We start from the raw sequence: 18,754 nt of genomic DNA, 5'->3' as shown, positions 1-18,754 counted from the left end.
TTTACAACAGTGTCATTGCGTGTCTGCCACTCGATCTACATTAATTGATGTTAAGTTTATTGAACAAGTCAAAGGTTACGGAAGTTCCAAATAGTCAGGTAAGAGGATTAGAAACATCCTCCTGATGGAGACCTTGGCTTCTCCTGCCTTTTAGGCAACCACCTTGACACACACTGACACAAATACTCAAAAGCATGGGTTATTTTTTATTTTTTTCTGATTTATTTTTTATCCGTATCATTAAGTATAGTCTCCTCCGGGGTCTCCTGGCTCATTGAAACATAGTAGTACTATATCGTATATATTGGTACCCACCTGAAACAGGCCCAGGACCGTTTAAGAAACACTGTTAGGATCACACTATGATCCATAGACAAACATAGATGTCTCTTTTGTATTTAATACATTTCTACTGAATTACCTCTCCCTGGTAAAGACCAGCTGTTCTTGTCTTAACGTGTTTCTGTGGAATAGAATGTATTAGTTATTTTTGGGAATGATGGAGAATTCAACACAGATCGTATCATTTGTACTGGTAGTTTATGGTGAAATTGGACACCTTAGATACCTGTATTTCACAATATTAATCTTAACATACTTGTCAATTATTTGTGCAAACACCTTGCTTATTGGGGTCATATGTGTGGAGAGAACTCTGCATGAGCCCATGTACTTGTTCCTCTGTAGTTTGTTTGTCAATGAATTATTTGGAAGCACAGCTGCGCTTCCTTTTATTATGACACAAATGTTCTCAGAGACTCATGAAGTGTCTTTGCCGTTTTGTTTCCTTCAGATATTTTGTCTTTATGCCTATGTATCTGCTGAGTACAGTAACTTAGCAGCCATGGCATATGACAGATATGTTTCTATCTGCTATCCGTTACACTATCATGATATCATGAATACAAGTAGAGTTTGTACAATACTTTCGCTGGTGTGGATATATTCTTTAATCAAATGTGCTTTTGTCATGGTTATTACTGTTAATAAGAAATATTGTGGGAACTTAATTAACAAAGTATTCTGTGACCCAAACAAATTGAGATGTTCAAATGCAAACAGTACATCTATAATTGTTATTGGCATTATAAGTATTTCTGTTCCACTGATCCCCATTGCATTCTCTTACATCAAAATTTTTACTGTTTGTTTAAAAAACCCAAAAGAGGCCAGACAGAAAGCCATCAAAACCTGTACTCCACACATTGTCTCACTGATGAATTTAGCCATTGGCAGTATCTTTGAAGTACTACAAACTAAATTGAATATGGCTCAGGTTCCAAATACACTACTTGTGTTACTGTCAGTGTATCTCATAATGTGCCAGCCGCTTTTGGGTCCTGTTTTGTATGGTCTGAATTTAGCCAAGATTAGAAATAAATGCAAAACATATTTCAAGTACAAGTTTCTGGTAATTTTGGCTGCTAATTCAGAAAGAAAAGATAAGCCAAACTAAAAATGTATGAAACAATTAATAATAAGCATCCAGGCCTGTTTTATTTTTTATAGTTTTAGAAATGGCTGGGCTACTTATTGTAACATTAGGTTGAGATACCTGCATTAGTAATGTCATGGTTTCTTTCAAAAGATTATTAAAACCCATTAAACTCATTAAACCCAGTGCCTATTATGTCTATGTTTCTTTTGTGTGGTACTTTACGAGCGCAATTCATAGTCACTAAGTTGTTCACAGCAGTCATACAAGTCCAGGGACGTGCACAGGACTTTAGAGGGGCAGGTGCTCAAAGGCTGAAAAGGGCACTACACTTGTGTGTATATATTAACCGACCGCGCGTAGCGCCCGATTTTTAAGGGCCCTTTTCGGGCGGGGGGCCCCCTTTTTATGCTTTTTGGGGGGGTTTTGGTGATCAAATATTGAATATTGAACTATAATAATCAGTGCAGGAGCTCACTTATCCTTGAAAGACACTTTTATCACTGACTTAAAAGACCCATACATCTCCATAAATGTTCAGGGGGGAGGGAATAAGTGCTTACCCTACAGACTCCAAGAAGTGCTGTATATTCTGTATTGTTTAATATAAATGCATTTTTTTATTCCAATCCCGATTTGTATTTGAGATTCCCAAATCCCATCGGACTTGACTTCTTCGTGTCCCTCAATGAGTGTAATACCAGCATTCAACTGTATGCGCCACAGCGGTTTCTATCATCATCATCATCATCATCACCACCCACGCTATGCATAAAATATATAGGTCCGCGGAGAGGCACGCTGAGGAGGCTGTGCAAACTGCAATGGAATATGGGGCATCTCTCTCTCTTTACCTAATATTTTGATTCTATCCTGACATTTTTCAGTTGGAAGGGCAGCCTATATGCGTTAAAAAAAAAAGAGACCATTGATTAATGTGTTATAAAATTACAGCAATAAACCATGAGAGGGAGTGTGTCACCACGGCTGTGGTCACATTTGAAAATCGTAACGTTATTCATTATAACACACACGTTTGAGTGTTTTATTGCTTTCATACACGTTTTTTACATTATCTGATTTAATAATGTGAATACAACACTGAGATATCATGTTTTGATGAGGGGTTAATTTGGTTCTGTATATATACATTGCTAGGCAACTCCTAGCTGAGATATTATACCAAATAACACACAGCTCTCAGATTGCTTGTTTAAAACCAACTGCTTTATAATGCCTCAATAAAATACATATTTCTTTAACCCACGAAGTGCACGTTTTGATGTGTGCACTAGTCTGTGTCACCAGGACACCCATACAGTATGTTTATACAGTATATATATTTTCTTTTATGAAAATAAACCATCAAGCAGCATTGGCATAACTCCATATAGCTACAATTAAGAACATCAACAGTTTTATGAATCAAAGTTATTTTTGTTACATTCAGCTGTGTAGATTTTCAGTGACTTTTAGCTATTTCAGTTTGTCACCTGTCAAGCACAGCCACGTAGTATAATAGCACCAAGAAGAAGCATCAAGCTTTATTTATATATAGCACATTTCATATAGAGTTCCAATGCCATATGAATATAAGGTATACACTCTGTAAGACTGCTGTACACTTGGAATGAGGATAATTTATTTATATACTAGTTTGTTTGACAGAGACAAGCAAAGGAAAACATTGATATCATCAGAATGACAGAATTTGATGCGCTGTACAGTATGTGTTTTCAATCTCTTGATGGCCATTGATTGTCATCTGAATCAATTAATTAATATTGATGGAAATAAACAATTCAAGATAATGCATACTTCATATATTACTTAATATATATTTGTTTGTACATATTACATATTATGTCCTTTATTTACTGGTGCTTATTTTATAATAATTGTGTTTTGTTTGTTTCATTATTGTTTGTATTGTTTATTACCTTCATTCTCACCCTTTATCATAAGGTTATGTATATAACCAAGTTCTATGAATTATGGTGACGCTCAGCATCAGTTGCATAAATCTCGCTTCAGTGGATATGCACTGAATAAATTTCAAAATGTACCTTTACATACCAACATCCGTCTGACCACACCCCCATCTGCTGCCTACATAAGCAGGGGTGGGGCCACACACTCATCTCCTTCCCAACAAATTTCACCACAATGAAAGATCAAGGGCCGCAGCGGCGTCCTGATGCTGAGCGTCACCATAATTCATAGAACTTGGTTATATACATAACCTTACGTTCTATTTCATTATGGCTCCGCACAGCATCAGTTGCATAACAGGAGCTGAGCGGGAGCCAAAGCTCGACAAATGTACCCCGCTGAGGCCCCCCACAACCATCAGACCGGGGAGGACCGAGCCCCCCGACCCTCCCTATTGGAGGCTTACGGGAGGGAGACGGATCCGACCGTGCGAAAAGGAACTCAAGCAACTCAACGCACAGGGTGAGCAGACTGTGGCTTGACCCCACGACTACGCACACGCACAACCCGCATGCCACCAGGGAACGAACGGAAGGAACAACCCTCGTTACTGCCCCCAAAATCACGGGGTCAAGAGCAAACCCAACCCCTTGGCAAGGCTGTAGCAGCGGAGCGCGAAGGAAGACCCAGACCCACTGAAGGGACTGGATCCCCTGGAAAAAGGGGGCCTGGAGAGGTCAATGACGCCAGGCATCAAGACCCCACCAGGCGGTCAATTAGTGACACCGCCCCCCACATCGCCAGCGTATTCGGATAGGGCCCCTCCAAGAGCGGGCCCTTTCCCCCCAATAGTACACCGCCTGGCACACTGACCCTGCAGAACAGGCTGTCAGCATGGCCGTAAGCACTCAAAAAAGTCCAACCAACGGAAGCAGGCAGCGCACCGGGGAAACCAGGCAGCAGGCTGTAACCTGAGCCTGGAGCACTGTGGACGAGACAGGCGCCAAAGGAGTCAACTGAAAACAGCCCCCCCGGCGGAAGGGGCGTATGCTGGCGTTGTTGAGCACCATGACAAAGCCTCCATTAAAAAAAAAACACCCAGAGGGGTCGAGGCAGAGAAGGCTGACACGATTGGCAGACGTCATGAACGTGCAGGGGCACACTCAACCGGGTAACCCGGGAGTTGACTCTGCTCCAACACACCAGGGAATCAACCACCCTCTCGGTACACAGACGGTGGTTGTTCCTATAACCCCTCAAGAAAAAACTCCAAAACACACCTGCGGGTATACACTGGCTATACCGCAGTACAAGTGTTTCAGTTTCCAAAAAAGGGTTATTCCAGGCCTACGGGTCGACGAAACATTAATTCGGACTGGGCCCGGCGGCTCGGGAAGTACACAGGGTTACCAGAGGAGGTCCAAAAAACCACCCCCAACATCCCCCTCTTCGCCACGCATGAGAGAGGAGCGAAAATAATGGAGAACCAGCCCTAAGCTCACTGCACTTGGTATTCCTAGGCGGTCTCCCAACCAAGTACTAACCAGGACCGAACCTGCTTAGCTTCCGAGATCGGACGAGATCGGGCGTGTACAGGTTGGTATGGCCGTAAGCCATTACGATAGTGCAGAGTACAACATGTACCCAACAAAGGGTCTCCATAACGCCTAACCCTGTGACACCCGGGCCGACCCGGCATTTTCCCCCCCGAAAAAAGCACAAGTCCCTCAGGGTACCAGAACAGCAGATCTGCATCCCCAGCGGACAACGGGTTAACTGACCTGGACCAGCGCGACCAGACCAGTCCCGTGCCCTAACCACGCCGACATGCCCACTCCAGAAGAGGGGGTAGGTATGCGTGTCGATCTAAAACATGAAAAGAGGGCGTCACCCAGACGGTCCCATTTGTACCGCGCTCAGTGGCCCACCCCAAGGGCGTGAGACCCCTCTAGCTATGTTCTGATCTATTCCGTTAACATCCCCCAGATATGAACGAGAATTCATTAAGACAACCTAGTAAACTGGCGCTCGGAAGAGACAAAACTCCATCCCAGTTGCCCTATAAAAACGCTGTTTTAATAACGAGCAACCAAGGCGCACTTAGCCCCTGCGTGATTCTTAACAGAAACACCCCCAGCCAGCACTATGTACGCGTCGAGACCCAAACACATCAATGGATGGTCTAGCAAGACACCAAACATTGTTCCTCCAAGTCGCCTGGGAGAACGACACAGAGCCGTCGTGCTTCATGTTCCTTCCTCTTTTTATTTAAAAAAGAAAGAAACACAGACTGACATGAATCCCACGTGACGCAGCTGAGGGTAAAAATTGTTTACATTTTTACATCCCACCACCCTCGCCACAGGGAGGAGACGGAAATCCCCAGAGAGACTTCCCACGCGAGCTGTATAGATTGAAAAGAATATATTGCAACATTGAGCTATGTAACACTTGGGTTAGGGCTCTCCGAGGAGGAGGCACTGAACCAATACACACTCAATAATCTAATTGAATCGAATACACACACAATAGAGCAGAACTCCTTTTTGAAGTTCTACTCACCTTGACAATCTGAGGAGGAGGCTCTGAAACTCTGAGGAGGCTCCCTCACAGGGAAGGAGAGTCCGAACTCACAGAAGGCACTTCTCCCCGAGGAGGAGCTTCGTGAGGAGAAGCTCTGACAACTCCCTGAAACAGATCCATAACATGGACCTGAACAACCCACGGAAGTCTTACCAACAGAGACGCGCTCAGTGACGTACTCTATGGCGGGGGAATTTCCGCGGTGCACACGCCCAATCTTCCAGGGCGTGGGACCAGGAAACTCCCCCCCCCCCCCCCCCCCCCCCCCCTCTTACCCTGTAACGTGCCGAACAGCAACGTGACAGGAACCTTGAAGGACAGGAGGTTTTAACCCCTGACCAATCAGAAAAGGGGAGGAAAGGATTACCAGTTCACCCCTTTACGACCCCACACCCATGATACGATGTAATGACAAGCAGAGCATGACACAGTCATAGCCTGCTACATGAAGCATCGAACAGCCTCACATAGCTCATGTGCTAACCTGCTATCTGATTTTTACTAAGGAAAAAACACAGAACAGAGAGGGCCCCCTTTAAGAGCCCCGGTACCAGACTTACACATGTGCTTCTGTGGGCCAACCTAACCCAGTTGTAGATCACAAGACACACACAACCCTTCATCACAACAAAAAATGGCAAAAGTACACTCTTGCTACAGAGGAACGCCGTTTTTCATAACGAGAGAATACAGAATCCTCGATTATGTATTGGCCACAGGCCTTGCTAAGCACACATGATAAGTGACCAAACAATCTTTTCTTTAGGAAAAAATTGTTTGTCAAGCGGAAAGCACAACCCCAGCAATTAAGCTGAGGGTTACATCGTATCCCCACAAACACAGTGACACAATATATTGTAAACAACATGTCTGAGAGGAGGGGGGGGAAGCCCCAGGGAACCGGGGGGATCACCCCTCCTTCCTTACCCTTGATATGACCAAGTTGAACAGGTAACCCTGTTAATATGTGAACACACTGTTCATTGTCATTACAGGCTGAGAAAAGAATTCATTCCTCAATCACATGTCACTAAGCATAGCTTCATAGGTTAATTAACCCCCTTAGTTGTGAGTTCACGTTACATGAACACACATGTTCTCATCACAACTAACCAGTTCATTTTTACACATGTAAACAACAACCCGATTTCTATGGAGAGAGAAGCTATACCAGTGACAAGACAATTCACACACAACACGCGTCGTATCCTCAATGTATTGCAGCAACACACGTTTTGGAAAACATCGTTATTACAAAACATTTAGAAGGGAAGGAAAGAAGAAGTGTTTAAAGTCCGGTCGGGACTCCTACCCTGAGCGCAGGCCAAGAGAACTGCAATCTTGTTAACGGGACACCGAAGTTGAACACAGCATCTCCTGTGTTGGCGACGAGGGTAACGTCGCTGCGCCACCCAGCCGCTACGTTTCTCCATGTTGACGCAGTCCTCGCTGGCAGGGCTCCCGGTGTAGGTTCGACTAACATCCTCTGTCAAAGATGACGTCGTAGTCAGAGTGTTTAAGGCATGTTATAGTCATAGCAACGTTCAACATTGTAGCATTAAGCTAACAGCCGCTCTCGACTGATAGCAACAAGCTAACGTTTCCTAGCCTAGTGACACAACGGGCTAGCGCTGCAGCTAACAGCTGACTGGCTAACAGGTAGGCCACAACTAGCATGCAAGCTAAGCAGCTATCACCTGAACTGTACACAACGACATAACAAGCCACACTTCAGACAGGCCGCCGTCTGAAACCCTCCTCATCCTTTAAGAGAGAAGAGAAAAAGAAATGTCAACACAGTTTACAACGGTGATTTTACCAGACATACGGCGGAGCCGGCACAAATCCCATCTGGGCTGCAGCCGACTTGAACATGGATCTTCCGATAACGAACATCCATGCCCACATTTCCTCGTTTAGGGTGTACTTCCACTCAAGTGAAAGATGGGGCCTGCACGGGGCAGAGAAGCATCCGCTTGTCCAGAGAATCCTGGGTTCACCAGGTCCTGGTCGCGGCCCACTAGTTGACCATCATGGGCTTCAGACCAAGATCCTCCGCCGTCGCCTAAGAGGCCGAACAGAGGACCCTAATCTGGGGCCCGCTTTCGTAAAAATGGTCAGCTAGCCCCCATAGCACTAACAGACAACTGGCGCTCGCAAACAAAACATTACTCACCCAAGCTCGAAAACAACCAGTCCCTCACAACAGACGGTGCCTTCCACAGTCCAGCTGTATAACCGGAGGTTCAATTACCTATCCAGCCGCAGAAACGAGGATTGCCGATGGGGAGTATATCAGCGACGCGAGCCCCTAATACGAAAAAAACGGTGGAGATTTAGAATGATCATCATCTTCCAGACACTCCAGTGACGAAGACAATATCGCCGTATTTTCTCGAAAATAGTGAGAGAGAAAATAAAGATATAATGTCAACGTATCTCCTTGTTCTTCTGTTTTCCTTTCTCCAGCTAATACTTTCTTCCTCGCCAAGTGGTGGTATACAGGCACTATATTGTGGATGAAATTTGAGAAGGAGATTAGTGTGTGGCCCCACCCCTGCTTATGTAGGCAGCAGATGGGGGTGTGGTCAGACGGATGTTGGTATGTAAAGGTCATTTTGAAATTTATTCAGTGCATATCCACTGAAGCGAGATTTATGCAACTGATGCTGAGCGGAGCCATAATGAAATAGAACTGCACATTTTGTTTAATTAGTTGCTTTGATGTTTTTATTTTGTTACAATGTGCAAATACATAAATATAAAAAACACATATCTGTTTTCATGGAAATGTAAAGACATTTTCCCTATTTTCTTAATATTTGTGTGCTTTCGCTGACATTTGTGTTTGTTTTAATGTTGTTCTATATGTGAACGTGCTGCATATGCTGTGTTCTTCGCCAGGGCCCACTTGAAAAAGAGGTGGACACTGGACAATCAAGTCTCAAGCGCATCTGCAAATCATGTCATGATTTCTCAAAATTCTACTTAGTGACTGAAAGACTAGCTGGTTATGACATATAGTGTAGATTCCAATGGTGAAATCAGCTTATTGAGAAAATAGTGAAAGTATAGACACATTTTCAAACTGGAAGTGTTCCAAACCGATACACTGACAATTAGAAGTCAGAAAATCTTGTTACATTGAAAACTGTGACCCTTTATCCTTGAAGTACCATGTCTAAGCCAAACTCAGCTAAAGTCTATTCTGGCCTCACCCAAGGCCTGGCCATCTGTTGGTCAGAAACAGACAGCCAGAGACTGCAGAGGCAGCAGAATTGGTCTGACCAGGACAGGTTTTGGCAGGATATGCTAATATAAAATATCTATAAATCAATCTCTTTATCCATCTATAATTATATCTATTGTAATAGTACATAAACAAAGTGTCTACAATGTGTGTACCATTATAAAGTGTGCTATTATACTGTATTAAAACGAGCAAAAACTGATGTTAGGAGACAAACTGTAATTCTAGATCCTTGTTATTCTGAATTTTACCTTGTTTAGTAGTTTGTTAGCCCTGAATCATGCGGATTTTTTTTGGCGATAGAACGCCTGCCCTGATTCCAAACTCTAACCTTAACCAACTGCGAAAGAGTCGCCTAAGCTTAACCAGTGATAAACTAGGCGTTAGGTAGTTTGCAGGCTGTTAGACCCGGAAATAGGCGCCGAACTTGCCGTCCCACGATTGGCGCATATATCACATGACCTGGCCAATCAGAGCGCAAAACTCGAACGCGGAAACAAACATTTGTTGTCGAAAGTATACACGCCTCCCGGCCACTGCCACCAAGCCTCTTCCACTCAATCAGAACGCAGCGGCCCGCCTGATCTCAAACCTACCGAAGTCGATGTTATTATGTTGTGATTTGTGCTGTTTTATGTTTGAAAAATTTGAAAAAACGACAGAAGTCGGCCCATGTCACCCCACTTCTTAGGGACCTGCACTGGCTCCCCATTGCTGCACGAATCCGCTTCAAGGCCCTCGACCTGGCATACCGTGCGGCAAAGGGAACCGCCCCCGCCTACCTCCGGTCAATGGTCTCTAACTACACACCCTCAAGACCCCTACGCTCTGCATCTTCTGGCCGTCTCAGACCTACTCCTATCCGAGCTCCGGGAGGGTCATCAAGGAGAACCTGCCTTTTCTCAGTCCTTGCCCCACAATGGTGGAATGAACTACCCACCCCAGTTAGGACAGCCGAAACCCGTCCAATATTTCGCTGTCAACTAAAGACGCACTTCTTCAACCATTATCTGAAAAATTATAATAATAATAAATTAATAAATATCTAACCTTAAAGGGGAACTATTTTACTATTTCTTTCACTATTTGGGCACTTTTACACAATTCCTGTGAGTCTATGGAACACCTCTGTAATATATATATTTTTTTTATTCATTGTTTTGTATTTCTAATCAAGTCCTCAAAAACAGCATTTTTCTACCTCAAGATCTCGAGCTGTTTTGAGCCTGGGCTCCTAAACCACTGCGCAGCGGCGTCGTCGCCTGAACATTAACATGCAGCGGTGTCTCTCTGACATCACATATCGCGCACATTTTCAAATGACTCAGTTCAGTGAGGGTGAATATTGTGAGAGGAGAATTGGAAGAATGCGCCAATATGAGAATTTTGAGACATAGATCATATTAATATAAGTTCACATAGCTAGGAAACAATGCTAAACACTCAAAAAGGCCATTTATAAGATAGTTCCCCTTTAACTAACCTTATTGCACTTGTCCTAATAAACTAACCTACACTGTAGCACTCAACACTTTGATGAACATTGTTACTCAGCTGATGTGCCCTTCCTGATGACTTGTCGTACAGAACTTGTAAGTCGCTTTGGATAAAAGTGTTAGCTAAATGACTAAATGTAAATATAAATGTTATTGGTCTAGAACTTGAGTGCATGCCTTCTGAAAAGTATAAAACCCAATGTAACTGAGGGCCTGGACACACTCTCTCCTTGTGCCCCGGCTAAGTAGAATTTGTGTCCACAGCTGTGTGTATTCTCTCAATATTGATTATTCACTCTGTAATAAACCTTTGCAACTGCTACACTCTCTTCTTCATCTTTCAAGGTCAATTAAGAACACGACAAAACCAAGGTTATTATTTAAAATAACACTCATGGTTATTTGACCTTAAAGGAACACAACAACTTTTTGGGAAATTAGCTTATTTTATCTACCCCAGAGTTAGACAAGCAGATACATACCCTTTTCTTCTCTGTGCATGCATTCAGAGTAGGGAACACCTGTAGCTTAGCGTCATTCACTGGAAATAGGGCGGCCCAGTTAGCCTAGTTCCCAACAGTCACGAAATAGCTTCTGTCTAACTCCGGGGTAGATGGCAAATAAGCTAGTTTCCCAAAAATTTGGCGTGTTCCTTTAAGTTAAAACATAAAAATAACGGTAACTGGCTTAAAGTTTAAACACACTATAACATTGAAATAGACAAAAAAGGATAACATTTGAAACACTTAACAACTAGTTGACATCTTCAACAACAACTAGAACCACACATTTAGCTGCAACCGCAAAGCATCCTGGGATGGCAGGAGTGGCCAACTGTCAAAACTGTATTGTACTGTCTCTGTGCTGACTCTCTGGCCAACTGTCTGTAGTATTACACCGTTTCTGTGCTGACCCCCTGCAGTAGTCTCGTGGCAGCATTTGAAGCTGTTGTTGTTGCCCTCTGGTGGTAAAAAGGTGTACCAAAACGACTCAAAGGACTACATAAAAGTCAATGGAGAATACTGGAAATGAATTACCCAAAAATACTTCCCATTGCCTGATGTGAAACATATTCCCACATTCTCATCCTTGTGCCTCTGTAACTTTCTGCACACAAGCAGAGGCTGATCAGCGGATGCACACACACACAGACACTCAGCAGCGGAACCTATCAGACCCGGGCCGGGGGGCGGGGCTACATGACCGGGCCCTTTAAACCCAATAAAGCTTGACATTATATCGGGAGTCCGGGGTGGTAATCTGACGCTTGTGCGTAAAAAGTCACAAACAGTCTAAGATTACAATTTAAAACAGTGTTTGAAAGAAAACTAACCAAAGAAAAGGTGTAATATTTAAGCTTTCGTTTCTACAAAGGGTATAGAAACGAAATATATACAGATAATGATATAACATGACATAAAGCCAAAAAACTACAAGAACAACGTAAACATAGCCTAATAAAATGACTACATTTCTGACACACCATTCACCACGGACCACGAGAGCAGCTGGCGGCGATGTCCCGACTATGTGCTCTCCTGGGCAGCTTGGTGTAAACTCCTCATCCTTTGCTTGCAGTAGTAGTGTGTTGGGGTGAATTGGCTCAAACATGTTCACAGTTGCATTTAAGCTGGTGAATCTTTGGGACAGTGCTGGATGATTATCGAGACATGCATTGAAACGTTCACCCGAAAGTTTCTCTCTGCGTCAGTGAGGCGGCTGTCTTCAGAAAGTTCATCAAAGTTCCTAGCCCTGCGTTGTTTCAAACTGTGTTTGACTTCCCCATTTAGTAGCCAGGGCAAGAGTGGCGGACTTCGCCTCATCAAATTGTCCCCTATATAGGCTACTCCACCAAAACACTGATGGCATTTTGCAGTAGAGTAGATGCTTTGAGAATATCCGCGTCTTTTGCAACAAGCGCATCATAGCGAGATGACCAGCGAGTGGGACATAAACGTTTTAATGTGATACTACACGAAGTAACAACAACCATATCAACATTTACCACAAACTGACGTTTTCTTGTTGACAGTATGTGTCCGTGATTGTAGCCTCTGGCTCACCCCCACTAACATTGTTGGCGGGCTGGGGCTCTTCAACAACTTAAGATTCCTCCCGCAGGAGGAGAGTAGGGCGGAAAAAATATACATCTATAGCTTGGACAATTTGTCTTTTCCTTGGTCCCTTTTATCTTTTTCTTTGCGTTTTGTCACTCCACTTTTGTGTTTATAAGTGCTCCCGCTCATGCTTAGGCAGTGTTCTGTTGACAAGTGATTGATGATGACGTTAATTTATGTATGATGTTGATGGACGGCTGATGACGATTTTACCCAAAATACATTTGGAGATGGAGACAATAGAAGGGATTCACTGTACAGAAATGTACCTCTCATGTTGGGACATAATTGGACCCCTATTACTTAATATGATTTTATACTCAAGGAGGGGAACTTTCATAAGAACGACAATATTGCACTCATAACAGTCAAAGACCCCACCGAGTGCGGTAGTTATAGACCCGTAAGCCTCCTCGGAACCGATATCAAACTGTTCTCTAAGGTATTAGCCATCAGACTTCAAAAGCATATGACGTCTTTAGTTCATCCGGATCAAACTGGCTTCATAAGAAACCGTTTGATCACTGACAACATAAGACGATTACTATACGTACTAGATGCCAGCAAGGACGACACCACACCCTAGGCGATGCTGTCCCTGGATGCAATGAAAGCTTTTGATAGGCTGGAATGGCCGTATCTATGGGCAGTTTTAGAAAGGATGGGGTTAGGAAAAGGATTCATTGATATGATTAAAGTATTATACAAAGACCCATCGGCCATGATTACAACAGGTATAATCACCTCCGGAATATTTCCGGTATCACGCTCTTCTAGACAGGGTTGCCCTCTTAGTCCCGGACTATTCGATTTATCACTAGAACCTTTTGTTATGGTTTGTAACCGACCCCAATCGCACAACACAAGACAGGTATGAGAGTAAGCCAAGAACTGGGCATTTATTGAAAACAACAGAAAACGGCACTGTCCCTTTAAGGGAGAACACAAATCACAGGAAAACAAGAATTGGGAAAAAGGCACAGTGCCTTTTATGAGGCGAGCTGGCTAAGGGGAAGGCTAAGGGAAAGGCTAACGGACAGGGCCAGGGCAAGGGAACAGGGCAGGAACAGGGAGGACTAGGAGGACTGGAAAGGGAGGACTAGGAGGAACTAGAGAGGGGAAACAGGGACAGAGGCCCGCGGAGGCGGGCTGGGGACAGGGAGGACTAGGAGGACTAGAGAGGGGAAAAAGGGACAGAGGCCCGCGGAGGCGGGCTGGGGACAGGGAGGACTAGGAGGACTAGAAGGACTGGACAGGGAGGACTAGGAGGACTAGAAGGACTGGACCGGGAGGACTAGGAGGACTAGAAGGACTGGACCGGGAGGACTAGGAGGACTAGAGAGGGGAAACAGGGACAGAGGCCCGCGGGGGCGGGCTGGGGAAAGGGAGGACTAGGAGGACAGGACAGGGATGACTAGGAGGACTAGGAGGACTGGACAGGGACAGAGAGAAAACAGGGTAAAGGCCTTGGACAGGGCGAGGGCTGGAGCTGCTTACAGGGAGGAGTAGGAGGGCGCAGGCTAGACGTCTGGAGGAGAGCGCGCCTGGCGCGGAGGTCTGAGTGGTGCGCGTCTGCTTGGAGTATGCGCCGGTACGGAGGGCACATCTGGCGCGGAGGTCTGAGTGGTGCGCGTCTGCTTGGAGTACGCGCCGGTACGGAGAGCGCATCTGGCGCGGAGGTCTAAGTGGTGCGCGTCTGCTTGGAGTACGCGCCGGTACGGAGAGCGCATCTGGCGCGCAGGTCTGAGTGGTGCGCGTCTGCTAGTGCGTCTGGATGCGCGTCTGGGGTGAAGAGCGCGTCTGGCTCGGAGGTCTGGATGCGCGTCTGGAGTGTGTCTGGATGCGCGTCTGGATGCGCGTCTGGAGTGAAGAGCGCGTCTGGCTCGGAGGTCTGGATGCGCGTCTGGAGTGCGTCTGGATGCGCGTCTGGGGTGAAGAGCGCGTCTGGCTCGGAGGTCAGGATGCGCGTCTGGAGTGAAGAGCGCGTCTGGCTCGGAGGTCTGGATGCGCGTCTGGAGTGCGTCTGGATGCGCGTCTGGATGCGCGTCTGGAGTGAAGAGCGCGTCTGGCTCGGAGGTCTGGGGTGGAACACTGGAATACCTCCCGTAGAGGGTTAGAGAGCGCAGTTCAGTGTCTCCCTCCAGGCAAACGGCGACAGGTGGCGAAGGCTTGAGCGCATCTCACGCCGGAGATGAAAACAGCATAACAGACAGAAACAGAAACTCCCGTAGGAGCCTTCAGACAGAGAACCTCCCGAAGGAGTCTTGGTGATAGAGATATGATACGGAACGACCCGACCAGGACTGAGGGGAAGAGCAAGGTACTTAAAGCCCACAGGGGCACTAATTAGAATACACATCAGGTGCGAGATGGTAATTGATACTCGAACTAGAAGTGTGTGTTCGGCACCAGACCAATCAAACACATAATGACAGGTAGTCCAAGGGTGTGGCTGCTGAAGAGCAAACGAGAGTAAACGAACGCGAGGGTGGGGGCTAGTGAGGTGAGGAGACAGGGAATTAAAGGTCAAGGGAAAGGCGAACCTCACACCTTTAGCACAATATATAAGACAATCCCAACTCATAGAACCAATCGTAATCAAGGGCACACAACACAAAATTAGTCTATATGCGGACGACGTAATACTGTTCATGCAAAACCCTAACACCGCAATGCCTCATCTTCTCAAGTTGATTAATGACTTTGGCGACCTATCGGGATTTAAAATAAACTGGCCAAAGTCGGCTTTCCTTCCACTGAACGCCCCTCCAAAGAATACAAGTCTTCCAGAAGAAATACCAATGGTTAAACACTTTAGATGGTTGGGAGTTGAAGTATTCCCTACCATAAGCCAAACGGTGAAACACAATTACATAGAAATCCAAAATAAAATAAAATACGACCTGGACAGGTGGTCAAAACTTAAAAACTCAGTACAGGCACGGGTTTCAATAGTTAAGATGGATGTCTTACCTAGAATCAACTTCATCAGCTCAATGCTTCCGTTACCCCCTCCAGATGGTTACTGGAAAAAATTACACTCTTCCGCATATAAATTTATTTGGAATAACAAACCACCACGTATAAAAAGATCCACCGCACAGAGAAACAAAGCCGACGGAGGGATGGCAATTCCAAATGTTTTCCACTATTTTAAGGCGTACACTTTAAGACCACTGACAACCTGGTTTGAACCCCAAGCATCAGTATCCTGGAGAAATTTAGAAGTAAATATAGTAGCACCACAGAGACTGCAGGACATAGTATACACCAAAATATCAATTAAGCAATGCGAACTGAAATTTGGCCCCATAATTACACATGCGATCCGGATATGGCGTGACACACAAAAAAAAATATTCTAACCCACATAAATGGCATAATCATACTCCCTTATTCAATAACAATGCACTCCTGATTATAAAACGAGCTATAAGATTCCCTAGATGGGAAAAGCAAGGCATACATACATTAGGAGATGTTTTCAACAAACAGGGTATTTGTAGCTATGATGAAATAGGAAAAAAATTGAATCTCACCGGTTCCACATATCTTTTTTACGCACAATTATTGTTATGTTTGAAGTCTCACAGTGTTCCATTAAGGATACCAATTGCACACCACAGATACCACACATTTTTCTATGAAAGAGAGACATCGAGAGGTTTTGTATCAGATTTTTATCATCAATTACTAACGGCCTCGTATGAAACCCTCCACCTAGACTCTATTTGGAGGAGGGATATACCAGACCTGGAAATAGATTTTGAGTGGCAAGAAGCCTGGGCAAATGTTCGACTTGCATCAAGGAACCCGGACCATCAACAAATCAATCTTAACTATATCCATAGGACATACTTGACTCCTATAAGACTGAACAGAATGGGTCTTAAACAAGACTCCAAATGCTCCTTATGTACAAATGGGGACGAGGGGACATTTATGCACATGTACTGGGACTGCCCACCAGTTAAGATATTCTGGAAAGAAGTGACCCAGCAATTATCAAATCTCTTAATTCTGAATATACCTGTACACCCCTCTGTATTACTGCTGAATGATGTTTTTGAGTATGCAGTACATCCACAGCTAAAGAGATTGGTTTTATCTGGTATTACAGTGGCTAAAAAACTGATAGCATCACGATGGATTCAACCGGAAAAAATTTGCCGAAAGGTCTGGATTCTTACATATCTCGATGTGATTTATCTAGAAATATCTACAGCAAGAATTTTGGGTCTCAATGAATCCAAATTGACAATGTGGTTATAAGTGGTGGAGAGAATAAAAGCTAGCATATAATGGTAGTGTCTGGTTAAGAGCGAATGATAATGGATGGATTATCCATTGGGGGGTCCAGGGTGGGGGGTGCGAGCAAGAGCATATGTGTGTAGGGGAATAGATAGCAGGTATTAGGGGCATATCTTGTATAAGACATTTATTTAAACTGTGATTTAATTTGATGTGCAATGTTAACAATGCTTGTATATCTAATCGTGTGTTGTCATGTTTGTTTAAAAAAGAATAAAAAAAAAAAAAAGAAAAGAAGGGATTCACTTGCAATTGTTCATGTTTTAATGTTAAATGTGAGTGTGAAAATAGCAGCACAAGTTCAACTCATATTATAGGCTACGATGCTTTATACCTAATATATGACCACAAACGTCGGTGCACTCAGTGGCGCGAGGCAGCAGGGCCCGCCTGCTGCCTCGGCGACGGGGCCCCCATTGGGTCCCAACCGTCCCGGGCCCGGGGAGCACCGCCCTACAGCCCCCCCTGAAGCTCCGCCCCTGCAGACACTACCAAATCCATAATGTCCTCGGATAGGCTCTGCCTACCACAGACATAATAAATGGCTAGCCCCACCACCAATTTTATAAAATCATAAAATATATATGAAACAATATCTGCCTAGTGCTTGCCACATCCTTGGCCTTTTTTTTAAAACAGCCTAGAAAACCCAGCTGTTCACAAGGGCTCCCTCTCCATCACTGTTATTATTATTTTTCTGACTATGGTTCGTCTTTTTGTTGCTTTGTAAAGTGTCCTTGGGTTTCATGAAAGGTGCTATATAAATCCAAGCTATTATGATCATTATTAGCTGACCTTTGCCCTACAGGAAGGTGCATCTTATGAAAGGAGCTTATTGCTGGCTGCGTAACATTAGGTAAAAGACGTACCTTCTTTCGCAAACGTGTGGTTCGGTTGAAAAGATGGTGTCCACTCAGTAGAGTGCAAATCTCTGCCTGGTGGCAGGATTTATCTTTAATTTCTATGATGAATAATTGTTAGATTATGATTCTGAAGGTTTTTCTCTGGTTTATCTCATAGGTTATGGTATTGGCCTATTTTGGTTTGCACCATAATGAACAAAGTGCAAAATATAAAAAATAAACTCAGTGTTTTCAGTTTAATTTAGTAATAAAACTAAAAGAACAGCATAAACAATTACTTTCAAAATAAATCAATGATTAGGATTCCCAAAAGAATCTCTAATGTTGCTAGCATAGGCTGGGTGGCGCAGCGGACATTGCGCTCGTCACCAACGCAAGAGACACCGGGTTCAAATCTGGCTGTCGGCGTTGCCTCCGGCTTGGGCCGGCCGTCATACTGGCTCAATTGGCGGAGTCAGCGGGTGGAAGTCGATGGGTGGTAATCTGGACGTTGTGGACAGCGACTCCTACAGGTCGGTTGGGGGACGCCTGCACAGCACAGAGACAGGGAATAGCGGGGGTAGTGTGAGCCTCCCACACGTTACACCTCGCCAATGAGAGTCCGCGCTGGCAGGTGAAAAGATGTGACAGGCTGCCTCCTCGTGTACCGGAGGGGACACGTGATGCAAGGCTTCTATCCTCCCTACGGCCGACCTGTGGGGGGCATATGCGAGCAACGTTCAAGACAGGGGAGGGGAGAATTGGAAACCGCGAAATTGGGATGGGAG

General features: G+C 44.7%; 1 protein-coding gene across 1 annotated transcript; it reads left to right on the top strand.

The window, feature by feature from the left end:
• Positions 1 to 499: 499 nt before the first annotated feature.
• LOC311228145 (olfactory receptor 6N2-like) lies at positions 500 to 17,593 on the top strand (the record flags this gene model as incomplete). Its single annotated transcript, XM_084314060.1, has 3 exons — positions 500 to 936; positions 1,093 to 1,246; positions 17,492 to 17,593. The coding sequence occupies 3 exons, from the start codon at positions 500 to 502 to the stop codon at positions 17,591 to 17,593; spliced, it is 693 nt and encodes a 230-aa protein (XP_084170186.1).
• Positions 17,594 to 18,754: the final 1,161 nt, after the last annotated feature.

This window comes from Notolepis coatsorum, assembly GCF_963971535.1.
Source record: "Notolepis coatsorum genome assembly, chromosome: 5".
Classification (NCBI taxonomy): Eukaryota; Metazoa; Chordata; class Actinopteri; order Aulopiformes; family Paralepididae; genus Notolepis; species Notolepis coatsorum.
The sequence above is the reverse complement of the archived record's forward strand: the minus strand, read 5'-3'. Positions and strand labels throughout refer to the sequence as shown.